Source organism: Streptopelia decaocto, assembly GCF_964273445.1.
Source record: "Streptopelia decaocto genome assembly, chromosome: 1".
In the NCBI taxonomy this organism is placed as follows: Eukaryota; Metazoa; Chordata; class Aves; order Columbiformes; family Columbidae; genus Streptopelia; species Streptopelia decaocto.
In genome coordinates, this window is record NC_138663.1 from 92845275 (window position 1) to 92858042 (window position 12768).

Genomic DNA, 12768 nt, shown 5'->3' on the forward strand with positions numbered 1-12768 from the left:
TAGCAGACAGAACCTCCTACTTACGAAACATAGACTAAACAGACAGATGCTGAAGACTGTGATATTATTTCAAAGACACAATTATTAACCTTCAATAAACTGCATAATCACTGACAGTAGGCTATATCTGCACTCTACTACTGTAAATCGCTTTTCTTGTTGAGTCCACCTCATTTCATGCCTCCATCAGCAAACCCTTGTTCTTGATTCTCCTTTCACTGTGAAAAAAAAAAAAAAAATCTCACTTCGACTTCTCCAACTTAACCGGTAATGAAGACGACAACTTTACTCCTCACCTTTTAAGACTCACACAAAACCGAACAAAACCTAACATCCAGGTTAAGCCGTATGTCACAGAGGCAAGGGGGGTTTGCATCCTGCCACACCGTAACATAAAAACACTTGTCTCTGTTGCCACCATACATGGGGATATTAGAAAGGGAAATGGTTTATATCAGCTGTCATGTTTTACATTAACTGCTGTAACTGCTACACTGCTGATCAATGGAATCAAACAGTAAACCTGTATACCTGTTCTCCCTTTGCAAGGGAAAAGCTTATCAGACTAGAGGCATCTGAATAGAGAGCCACCTTGCCAAAGTTCCTCATCTCTACCTCACCCCTCCCCCAAAAACCAAAACAACCAACAACAAGCCACAAAAGCACAACTGAGAAAAGTGTTTGCTGATACGGAGTTACCCAGCACCTCCTGAATTCTGAACCCACTGCTTCAAATACTCCTTCACTTCCAACACAGCTGGTAACTGTGAAAGGCACAAGCAAGCTCTTATAACAGTCTGCAATTTCACAGTGAATTTGTTTAGAGAAAAGTGGTCATGCCTTAAACAAGCACTTTCTGATCCTACCAACACACCCACCAAACAAACAAACAAAAAAGGAAAATAGTCCAACTCCTTCAACACTGAAGAAAGCTCTTTCAGACTCTCCTGAGGATCAGCTGTCTGTCCCCTGGTTCTCACTGCAACTTCTCCTCAATGGAAGACATGCTCCCAGCACCTTGCTGCAACTCTTTTGCTTGCCACAGTGCAGTTTCTGGGTGCTTCTCTTCCCCAGAGCACATTCAGTAGCTCCCCAAGAAGGGGAAACTATCCTCCTTCTCTATTACTATGGACTCAAACCAGTCTTCAGAAGACAAGCTTAAGAGCTGAATACAAGACTAAAGCAGAACAGTTTCTGCCAACCCCAACAGCAGGAAGCAAGAGAAGGTGAGGTATTACATTACATAAGCACTGTATTACGTGTAAGCAAATGACATGACTAGCACATCACCTGTGGTGTCTACAGAAATTCAGCTGTGTACTGAAAACATCAGAGTTGACTTAAGTGACACTTTTTATGATACATAATGTATGAAACACCACAAAGCCAAGAAAACCATATTGAATGGAACTGGTAATACTGAAGTGCCAGCCTATTCCTGTCAGAAATGTAGTTTGGAAGTAAAACCCATTATCCCAGGAAATGTTTCAAATCTTAGCAATGTTTTAAAAAGGCCTTCACGCTTTTCCAGTTCTGAAAAGACAGGAACGTAGAAATATATTTGATAGGCTAATGCCTATAAAAACAACTAGTAGGGAGGCAGCCCTCACAGCCATCACATAGTTCACTAACTTCAGATTCCAGACTAAACCACCAGAGTATGATCATAGGTGATAAAGGCAGAAGTCAGTAAAAAGGAATTCTGTTGCTAGGACTACATTTTATATTACTATTTTGTTGACATACTGATTTTGATACAATAAGTCCAGTATTATGTTTTGCTCAGATACAGGTTTCCTTATATTCAAGCTTGATGTTAGCCAAATCTACAGAAATAGGACAAACCTCACTTATTTTTTTTTCTGCATCAGACATGGTAAAATCCAGGTAAAGCAGTGTGTACCAGACACCTTTAACGCACCTACATCTAAAGGCAAAATCACATAAGGGATGCTCTCCAGGCTGTGGATTACCAAGCCACAATGACCTGCACATGTATAGTGTAACCTGGTGCCAAATTTTACAGCAGAATCTCCTGGAGCAGTCACAGCTAGCACTTGTCACTGCAAGAAGCTGGTAGAGACACACACCTTCAGGCAGACATGACCTGTCAAAGCATGTAAAATTTTGTTCCTGATCTTTTGTTCCTGCATAATCACACTGATAAAAAGCAGATAGCACAACCTAGATGAAAAGATGGTAACTAACAAGGGCGAGGTGCCTGTTCAAATGGGTAAAGAGGCCGGTGTTCACATTCTTTACTGCTGCAACTCAACTCTTTCTGAAGTCTGAGTTAGTATCTGCAGCGTATTGTAAGTATGCCCCCTATAATGGAATTAATTGCTGTTCTAGGGATGAAGAGGCAGACTCTTTTAACAAAGGAAATCAGTTCCTGCAAAAAGTTTGTGAGATGAGTCCTTGAGTTACTGGTTCAAACTTAACTTGCAAAAATATCTCGATGCTCACTCCGAAGCAAATATGCCCTTTTAAAAGAGTAATTACATTTTTTCTTACTGCATGTAGAAACCTCTGTAAAATACTCATTTGATTTATGAAAACTGATACAAATCTACTCCTGAAAAGCAATGGAGATCTGTTCTTCCTCATCCATCTCCTTTCTAATGAGACTGGAGAGCAAACGGAAGTCAATCAAAAGCTTCCCATGTAGATTTTTGGAATGCTGGGAATATAGATAAATACACCCAAGATTCAATTCAGGTAAATTCCTCATGAATTTGAGAGTTTAACAAATATGTTTTTCCCTAAGTATTTCTTTTTCTTTTCACATCTTTGGCAACTGCTGAAACAACTGAAAACTAGCTGTCACACAGCATATCAAAAGTTTCACATGCATTAAATCAGGATCCTGTGTCAGATAGGCGTGAATAGCAGATGTAGAAAGCATACAAAGCTAGAGGCCTAGAAAACTCTCCTAGCCTCTAAATACATACCGCTTGGCAACTTCCTAAACCAATGCAAATGGTTATCCAGTCAGAAGATCAAAGAGAGTGAGCTCTAACAAGCAGAATTTTGGTGTTGACTTGTAATGCATCCAGCTACTTTTAATGAAATGAACTGAGCAGGTCTTACAAAGTTACCTCCAGAGACTGGAAGGAATGCCTTTTGTACCTTATTCTGAAGAAAACGCTAGTTTCTTTCGTAAAGGAAGCCTGCACGAGCTACAAGACTGGAGGATTAGTGACTAGAGCATTATTTCCGTTTCACATTAAACTGTATGTGTCACTGGCTGGGTGACACAGGCAAGTTGCTTCTTTAACTGAAATTAGAGTAACTGAAGCACGTAAGTTTGAGAATGCAAATGTGCCTCTAATTCAGAAAAGCAGAAGAAAACAGAAGTTCCGTTGTTTGGTTGGGTCTTTTGTCGGTTGGCTGGTTGGCTTTGGTTGTTTTTTATGTGTTTTTTTTGTTTTCTTTGTTTGTTTTGTTGTTTTGGTTTGATTTTTTTTGTATATGCACTAGCCTATAGAGCAATTGTTTCTCAGCTTCCAGATTTCACTGACTTTTAACAAACCAAGAAAATATTTTTATATCACACTAAGCAAAAAGTTAGTGTCCATGTAGCACATTAAAAGGAGCAAATGCCTCATTTTATGTTAGGAATCTAACTTAGATCCCACACAACAAATCATACCTTTTCCAAAAAATTAGCAAAACTGCATTTAAAAAACACCAGTAGTAGAGTCTTATCCAATTATGTCACCAACTGTGATTTGAATGAATCTAAGAGTGTAATAACTATTATTTGCTTTGGCAGCATTTTGCAGTCTAGCATGATACAAGAACAAAACCAGAGGTCGATCTGGACTAAGCATCAATTTACTGTCAACAGTTTCTTACATTTAAAAAAAACTCCAAGGGAAATGAAAATTTCATTTTGCAGCATTTAAAAAAAAAAATTCCAACAACCTCAAACTCTCACATATTAGAAGTGTATCAAATGTACTGTGTAAACATTTGGCTGCACATTATAGGCACCTATAAAGGTCCCTTCGCCATTGTAAATATACTTGTTTAAAATGTAAGAAAACTAGCGATTTGGATGAACTCTGTAGTTGCTAAAATTCTCTACTATTTACTGTTAAGAGATTAGAGTTCTTGAAGAAAATAGACTGATTTGCAACATTTGCCATCCTCTTATGTTACTTCAAGTAACATGACATCTGAAGACCTGCAAGAAGGTCTCAAATACTTGAACATTACCAAGCAATCGCTTTCAAGGCCAGCTCAAGCTTTCATCGAATAACCTGACAAATACTAGAGCTCACAAACAAGAAGCATGAAAATGTTCAAAGAAATGCAAAGTGAGATTGTTTATCAACAGAAAACTGAAAGACAAATTCTCAGAACACTGTCCTACCAACAAGACATCTTTGTGTAGAGAATGGGACCTTGCTCAAATGGAGTGAAGCAAGAACCATAATCCACCACAGAAGCATATGGGGATCAACAATCAAAATATTACTTTTGCCAAAAGCATCATTTCATACATTACCAGTCACTTCTATGAAGCAAGGGATGTCAACTTCAGCTTTAAATTAACTCCACATTCTAAAATTTTGATGGTAAGCAGTCCTGGCCCATATTAGTGTCCTAAAATACTCAAAACCCAAGTGCTCCACTACCAAAAGATATTTCTAGAAAAAAAAAATGTGAAGAACTTAAAAGGTTTACTTTTGACACAGTCAGAGTTTAATTAACACAGATGAGGGCAATGTATATATCAAGATCTACGAGGATTCAAGTTCTCCCACGCAGCAGGCGCAAGAACTGAATACAATCTGCCCTGCAACAGTATTCTGCAGCCTTCACCCAGAGAGGCCACCTGTAAGAGCTCCAAGATGAAGAATTGTTTCAAACACAGAAAGCCATACAGGTAATGACTGTTCTGCCAAAACAGCCCCTGAGCAACCAACTCCCAAAGCTATGGCAGATGACGTAATCATTACTGTTTGTATGTTAGAACACCTCAATTATTCCATTCCAATTTAACAACAGGGAGAGTAACAGATTAAACAAAAGATAAGGAATAGAACACAGCTAAGAAGAAAAGCAGCTGGTTCTGGGAGGAGGGTTTTTTTTGGCTTGTTTATTTTCTTTAAAGCCCCAAATCTCCAATATCCAACATGTTGCAGATTTTTTTTTTCCAGAGGAAGGCTGGTGTTGCTTCAGAAACACAAGCAGGAGGCCTTCACATTATATAACCAAATGGGTATTCCACTTAGTCTAAACAATCCCCTGGAGCCGTCATATGGGAGAACCTGCCTCAGTTCCACCCCATTCCCGGAGGCTTAATGTATACAGAGAACATATTTGCATATCTCAACATATAGCATTAATTTCCTTTGATAAACGTGAGATTAACTGGACTGCCTTCAGAGTGGTAGAGTATCATGGTGTTTATTTTATATTAAAAAAGCATTAAAAAACCCCAAACTGTTATAAGCCAGAAGTATAAGGCTATTGTAATCTCACCTCTAGGTAGAAGACAGGAAGCATATTTACAGCACCTATTTATCAACTTCATACTGATTTTGATGTTCTGAGATCCCTAGATAAAATAACTTCTAATAAATATTATTCCTGCTCAAGTTGGCATGTTTTTGAAACATCTGATTAAACCCACACACTCTTAGCAGACCAAAAATGCCACAGGAAGGATGGGCTAGCTTACAGCTGAAATTAAATATTGCACCTTTCTCTAGCCTAGGAATGATACATATTGATACCTCAGCATAAACATGAACTTTGAACAAGGTTGCTCTACTAAATGCTATACGCTACCTATAAACAAAACACTGTTTAGGTACGATACTTACGCAGAAACTAAATATGCATTTATGTCTTTCCTAAAATCCATTATTAACAAAGAAAGAAAAGCCAGAATTTGAATGTGAAAACCCTATCCATTTTAAAAGGCAAAAAAGCCAAAAGCTTAGGTCTGCATTATTTGACTTCCAAGGTACTTGGCACCTGCAGTTTGTTCTCACCATAAGGTTGAGTTATTCGGCATTTCTCAGTTGGTTCCCTTTCACTTAGATGCCTAAGTACTGATTTCAACCTGAACTTTGGGGCTCCGTATCTAAACCTTTTCTAAAACTGTTTTTGACTTCTTACTGAAGTTATAATAAATCAGAAGACAATTTCTGTCTGAGATTATGAACTAAGCTACAACAGATAAATTAATTGCCATATACTGTTAGAAAAAAAAAATAAACAGAAGACATAATGAACAAGATCTAACACAGATATTCCCTATTTTAACTGACAGAAGGCAGCAAGCCCCTGTGCAGTTCTGCATTTATTGTACAGAGCCCTTCCTAAGTAAAAGATTTGCATCACTTTAACAGTGTACTAGATTGACACTATTTCTTCAATGCTTTCTGCTCTAACAAGAACAGCTTACATAAAAAGCCAAAATATAATGAAGAACAGCTTAAAGTATTTATAATACTGTTTAGGATCTATATTTAGCAAGTGGGAAAAAAAAAAGTCAGCTTTGGAATTTCACAAAGCAAAGAAGCACATGCAGCTTTATTCAGATAAGCACGGAAAGTACAGACAACCTTTAAAAGCAAGATATTTCAGAGCACATAAACAAATCACTTTATTAGTTTTAGAAAAAGGTATATAAAATACATTTCAAATGTCAAATTCTGTAGCTATCAAAAATAACTTAAAACCAAATCAATAGGTAAGTTTACAGTAACTCTAACAAAGAACAAACTGCTCTACAAGTTTGTGTTTGTATTGCACTCACCCGTATAATTTGTTAACTATAACCTGATTTGGTTATAGGGAGAGATGCAGTAGACCAGGGCTTATCATTATGTATTTATTCAATTTAGAAGCTCAATATCCTCTTACCTAGGACTAGTTACATTACACAAAACAAAACAACACAACATAAAACATAAAAAGCTTGAGGTTCTGAAATTCTGAAGGAATAAGGAAGAGAGGACAGAGTTATTTATGATGTCTTTACTCAGAAATCAAAGTTATAATTTTGTTAGACTGTGCACAAATGAATTCTCTACAATGATGCATTTTCATATAGCTTTGCTATTTAGTGGCATTGTGTTTGGCTTTTTGTATAAAGGTTAGTCCTGGAAAACCACTCTGCACAGACAATACACAGCTACAGCCTCTCTTTCAGGAACACAGAAGTATAGATACACCATATCAAAACACAGGGGATTCCATGAACATCTCTGTGGTCACCACACTGTACAATGGTCTTTCCTATAGAGAAGGGGTACTATAGGTTTATTAATAATCTGTGGTTTATCTGTAAAGAAAGCAGCCTCTCATTAAGTAGCAGTGCTGGCTGAGGATGGGGGAAGCAATGCTGTGCTAAGGCACACCTGGGCTATTTTCTTCCTTCCAGGTTGAACTGTTAACAAAATGTTTGAAAGGTCCTCACTGCAGTTTATGTCATGTCAAAGTACCAATAATGCACAGAGGCTGCATCCGTGTACACCAACTCCAGAACTCATTTTGACTGTTAACAAGAGAATGATTGTAGCTACCTATACCAAATAACCAGTTACTGGTAAGAAAAGTGAAGACTGAATCACTTCTCAGATTACGAACAGGTATATTGAAATTGTTAAACTTCCTTCCTCCTTCCTTTCTTATATCTCCTCAAGAACTCACAGGTAAGTTTGCTGTAAACCATTACATTCAGCCACTGAGATGCAAACCAGCAACCATCTGCAAGGCAGAGCATTGAGCTAGGTTCCTAGAGGCTGTTTGTTCTCCTTGAGGCTGTATTTTCATAACTCTACACTGCTATTCTAATAACTGCAGACACACTGACAAAGTTTTTTGCCACCAAAGCAATAGTAAAATGGACATGCTAGAGTAGATGCTCTCTGACATGGGTTACATAAAAGCAGAAAGGTAATCTCATTTCAGCACATTAAGTTCCAGCCTGCAGAGTAACTGTTCAAGTACCTAAGAAGTAAGTACAAGTACCTATGCTACCAAAACCATAGCAGCTGAAAGGTCGCTATATGATGTCTACGGCTGAGTAAACCAGCTCTCTGGAACAAGTAGGTCAACCACACTTACGGGCAATCTATCAATGCCATTTAAATATACAATCTTCTCCATCAGTTTTAAATGCTCTTGAGATTTCGCTTGTTTCTTTTTTTCTAACTAAACAGATGAAAAGACTTTTCAACTTACTGTTCATGGAAATCCAGCATTGGTGGCTCAAACCGGAGAGGTCGGCAATTTCCCCGATATAGGGATACGCTGCAAGAAAAATTAAAATTCTGTAAAACATACTGTTAAATGATAAATTTTTGCTCCCTTTCCATCACAAATTGTCCTTTCTTAGAAAAATATCCATTAAAACTAATAATAGAGCAATTAATTCAAAAGAAGATGGCCTAACAAACTTGTCCAGAATACAGTAATTTTACTAGCCACTTGCATGATTATGTGGTGTCTCCAAAAAAGATTATGCAAGTGTACGTATCTTGGAAACTGGCATAACTGAACTGTTAGTTTTCCTCTATATCGTGATGGCTAAGTGAAATTGTAAGCTAAATAGGTTTATATCATCTTTCATAGCAATGTGAAATGGCCTTTCATAGCAAGAGGAAGTGGCCTCAAGTTGTGCCAGGGGAGGTTTAGATTGAACATCAGGAAAAAATTCTTCACGGAAAGGGTTGTGAGGCATTGGAACAGGCTGCCCAGGGAAGTGGTGGAGTCACTATCCCTGGAGGGGTTTAAAAGGCATTTAGACAAGGTTCTTAGATACATGGTTTAGTGCTAGAGTTAGGTTATAGTTAGACTCGACGATCCTGATGCTCTTTTCTCCTCAATGTAAAACAGTAATTTATATACACCATCATGAGTTTCTCTAGCTAAATCTATACTAGTAAATAAACAATCTTGGACCCATTTGATGCTACTGAGGCCACATGGAAGAAAATAGCTGATGTCTTTACTATTAAAAACTCATGATCTCCAGAAGATTGTGATTCTGCTCTGGAAGCATTCCTTAGCTTTGCCTATGTTAACCTCCCACTGGACACTCTAGTAGGTGAAGACTAAAATTTAAAATACCACTTAAACAGTCCAGCAGTGAAGACAACAAAGTATCTGGAAACATTCTCTACTACTGTTTATATTACCAGTACAGTTAAATATATCACAAACAATAACCCACAAGATAATGTACAAGAAAAAATACAAAACAGTTTCGTTGACTAAAACATTTTCTTATTCAGAATGATGTGATTGTGACCACACATTAGTATCACTGTAATTCAGTAATGCTTTATTTTGAGTTGAGTAAAAATCATATTCACACAATAAAACATAAAACAGGGAGACAATAACATAAAAGAAATAAACAGAAAAGGCTAGAGAATGGCTCAAAACCAATGGCTTCCTTTTTTCTTTAAATACTTTTGATTTTCATATAAAAATAGCACTCTTGTTTTATACCCTTGTTTTCTGACTTTGTATCAATCCTAGATGCCCAAAGAGAGAGTTGCAGCCACGTGTCCTGGGTAAGCAAAGCTGCTCCATAAGCCCAGCCAGGGCAGCAGAACCCCCCAGTTCTGCCTCAACAGAGGGAGACGCCAGGAGCTGGAAGATGCCCTTGGCCAGGTTTGTGTGGCTCACCTTATGAAAACTGAGGCCTTGAAAACTCAATCTAATTCCATCCAGCATACTTCCAGGAAATTATTTATCAAATTCAGATGTCTTTCTGTCCTCCAGAACCACTTCAACAAAGAAGCTATCACAGGAGTAAAAATTTAAGAACAGGGTAGGAAAACTATATTCTGTAATAGCAGAGATCTAGGCAATGACAACACTATAACAAATCAACAGCCTTTTTTATAAAAATGCAAAGTCTCAAAGACTCACTCTAGTACTCCACAACTGAATCTTCACACTTCAAGTATAATACATGTATAATAGGAAGATCTCTATTCATGCTGATCAATTTACAGCTCTCTTAAGCTTTGATGTCAAAGCATCTTCAATACTTCCTAGAGTTTAGTCATTAAAAATAGCTTTATCCACATAATAAAATGCTACTGGGGCACGAGTAGACACAGTACAGTCAGCTTTAGTAGATACTTATATATGCATGTGTGTGTGTAAGACACACTAACAGGAAGAACTGTATTCGGATCCACAGATGATTACAATTCTTGCTACTACTAAGAGCAAGTGCTGTGACGAAATACAGGTGTCAAATAAGAAAGAGTTTAACCTTCTCAGGCTAAAAATCAAACCTTGTGGAACGAGTACTTAAAATTAAGTTTACAAAGACACTGGACATAAGGAATAAAGTTGGAAAATTCTATTAGCGGTGATATTTTGAAAAGATAAAAAATGTTGATAATAAGTCTTCAAAGTAATCTTCTTAGTTTTCAAAGTTTATGGTCCAACTTTAAAAAGACACCTAGAGTGCATTTTTAAACTGAAAACGACAAAAAGCTCAGGTTGACAAGATAACACTAAGCAGAAACTACTTTTCCTCAATAATGATTTTTAAAATAGTTCTGTCAATTTTGTCCAATTTCAAAACTCTGAACTGTCATCCAGCACCTCTTTTTTCCATTGATAATTATTGGTAAAAGGACATACCAATACCTTTTATGAAAAAGTTATCAGAAATATTCACAGTATTTACAAACGCAATAATGAAGATCTTTATTTTGAATGCATTGAAAATACCATCAAGAGTAACTTGACCTAGCTTGAACAATTCTCCACATACATTAAAAGTTTAAGAACATTTTCTCAGACTGCATAGCTATCTTATCCTGGATAGCCATTTAGACAACACAGAATTTTTAAATGGAAAAGTCTGGTAAAGGCAACTACATCATAATGAATGCCAACTATTATAATAAAAGTAACAACTGTAATAAGATTTAAATGGGAATAAGTAATATTGGAATTCCCAAACTTTGCCTCCTGAAATGCCCAATATGAGTCAACTTGCAGCAGACTCAGAAAACGATGATAATGTCTGCTCTGCTAGGCACTTGCTCACTGAAGACTGATTACACCCATGGGTAGGGCAACCTTATAGCATAATGACATTTAAGTTAATTACTATTGTATGCATGTAGAACTATGGCTCCTGGTCTTATATTAGAATTTAAACATTTTTCTTTTCCTACCCCTTCAAGCTTTTTAACTTTCAAAGCAAAAAAAAAAAAAAAAAAAAAAAAAAAAAAAAAAAAAAAAAAAGAAAAGCAAGATGAGAAAGGACTTCTGGCATCTGCCAACAAGCTCCAGCAGGCCAAGCATTGGCCAGGAGTCATCTGAACCTATGAAATTTCAAGAATGGCTAGTTCCTGGCAATGATTCAAGATGGTTCCAACACTTTTTCCCCTCTGCACGAATTTTGATTTTAAAAATAAGACTTGAGAGTAAAGTACACACAGTCCCTGACACAGTGATCATCCCCACTGTACCATCCATTCTGTTATCCAAGTGAGAGGGCATCAACCTCAGCTACTAACTACTGTACTGCTACTACCCAGAGGCAACCTACTACCAGATGCAATTAACTGAAATGCAACTTCATGTCTCAATAAGGTTAGTCACAGGCCTGGTTATAAAGATGGTCAAAATATCAATGCCTGGAAAGACTGCAGGTGACATGGATGTCCATCTGTGTCTAAGAACACACTGCAGCACTCCTATGATGTTGTCCTGGTTATCACAGAGTACTAGGCACTCATAATTTGAAATAATCTGTGCACATCTCTGCATTTAGATGTGAAGAAAATGCCTGTCTAATACAGTATTTAAAGATTTCTGCAGAGTTTGGCAGTAACTGTTTCTCTGTATCCTCACTTTACCTTTCTAGCTGTTCTGGGATTTCTGGAGGAGGTCTGTGCTCTGCGGAATCTTATCTGTACCATCTTTAATAGCTACTGTGGAAAATTCAAATCTAGGCATTACTCTACATATATTTTTTCCCACATTACTTTACCATTTTTAAAGGGTTTTATTTCCTCTCTTGTGCTGTAAATCATCGAGAAATAAAGACGACATTAAGCTGTCAAATAGCAAGAGATTTCATGATTTTATTTAGTAATACAAACTCTTAGAAAGCCACAACTTTATTATTTCTATTACTACAAAATCGAATGAAAGTGTGTCCAAAAATAACCATGTGAACTTTAAAAATCGTAAATAGGCAAATACCTCACAGTGGGTATTTTTTGTGCCAGAATGTCCTTGAAAGAGCCACCTCAAAGACAGAATATTTTTGGTTAAAAAAGTTAATAACCCATCATATTTCCCTGAGTGCATCCATGACCCGTTCAGATTTTAAAATAAGGCTGAGCTGCATATATCAGAAAATGTATTTAAATTTTTATAGTTAAAATTATTTTAGAAATATGGATATGAAAACACAGTCTCACTGAGAAAATGAATTCCCACAAAACATTTGATGACCGGTATCTGGCAGTAACCACTGCTGGAAGTGCAGATGAAGAAAACAACTAGCAACAAAAGTCTTTCATTAACTACACCCAGCTAGTGGTTGGCTCAGTTATGCCAACATTAACCTTGTATCGGCAAAACATACTCATGATACCAGACCTTAAACTTCAAAGCCAACACTTCCTGAGGCGGTTGTCTGGGGAAAGGGTGGGGAAAGAACAGGGAGAAGCTTGAATAGCACCTGACCATTGGGAAGAACAAAACAAATTAAATGGCTAGTTCATTTCCCTCCTTCCAATTAGTGTTAAAAAG

At 37.1% G+C, this 12768-nt stretch overlaps 1 protein-coding gene across 2 annotated transcripts in view; it reads right to left on the reverse strand.

The window, feature by feature from the left end:
- Positions 1-12768, reverse strand: part of TMEM131 (transmembrane protein 131) — a 102408-nt gene that overhangs the window by 52248 nt on the left and 37392 nt on the right. For both annotated transcript variants that reach the window (XM_082073169.1, XM_082073170.1), the window contains exon 4: positions 8209-8277. In XM_082073169.1, coding sequence (XP_081929295.1) covers positions 8209-8277 — 69 coding nt within the window. The remainder of the gene's footprint in view (positions 1-8208; positions 8278-12768) is intronic.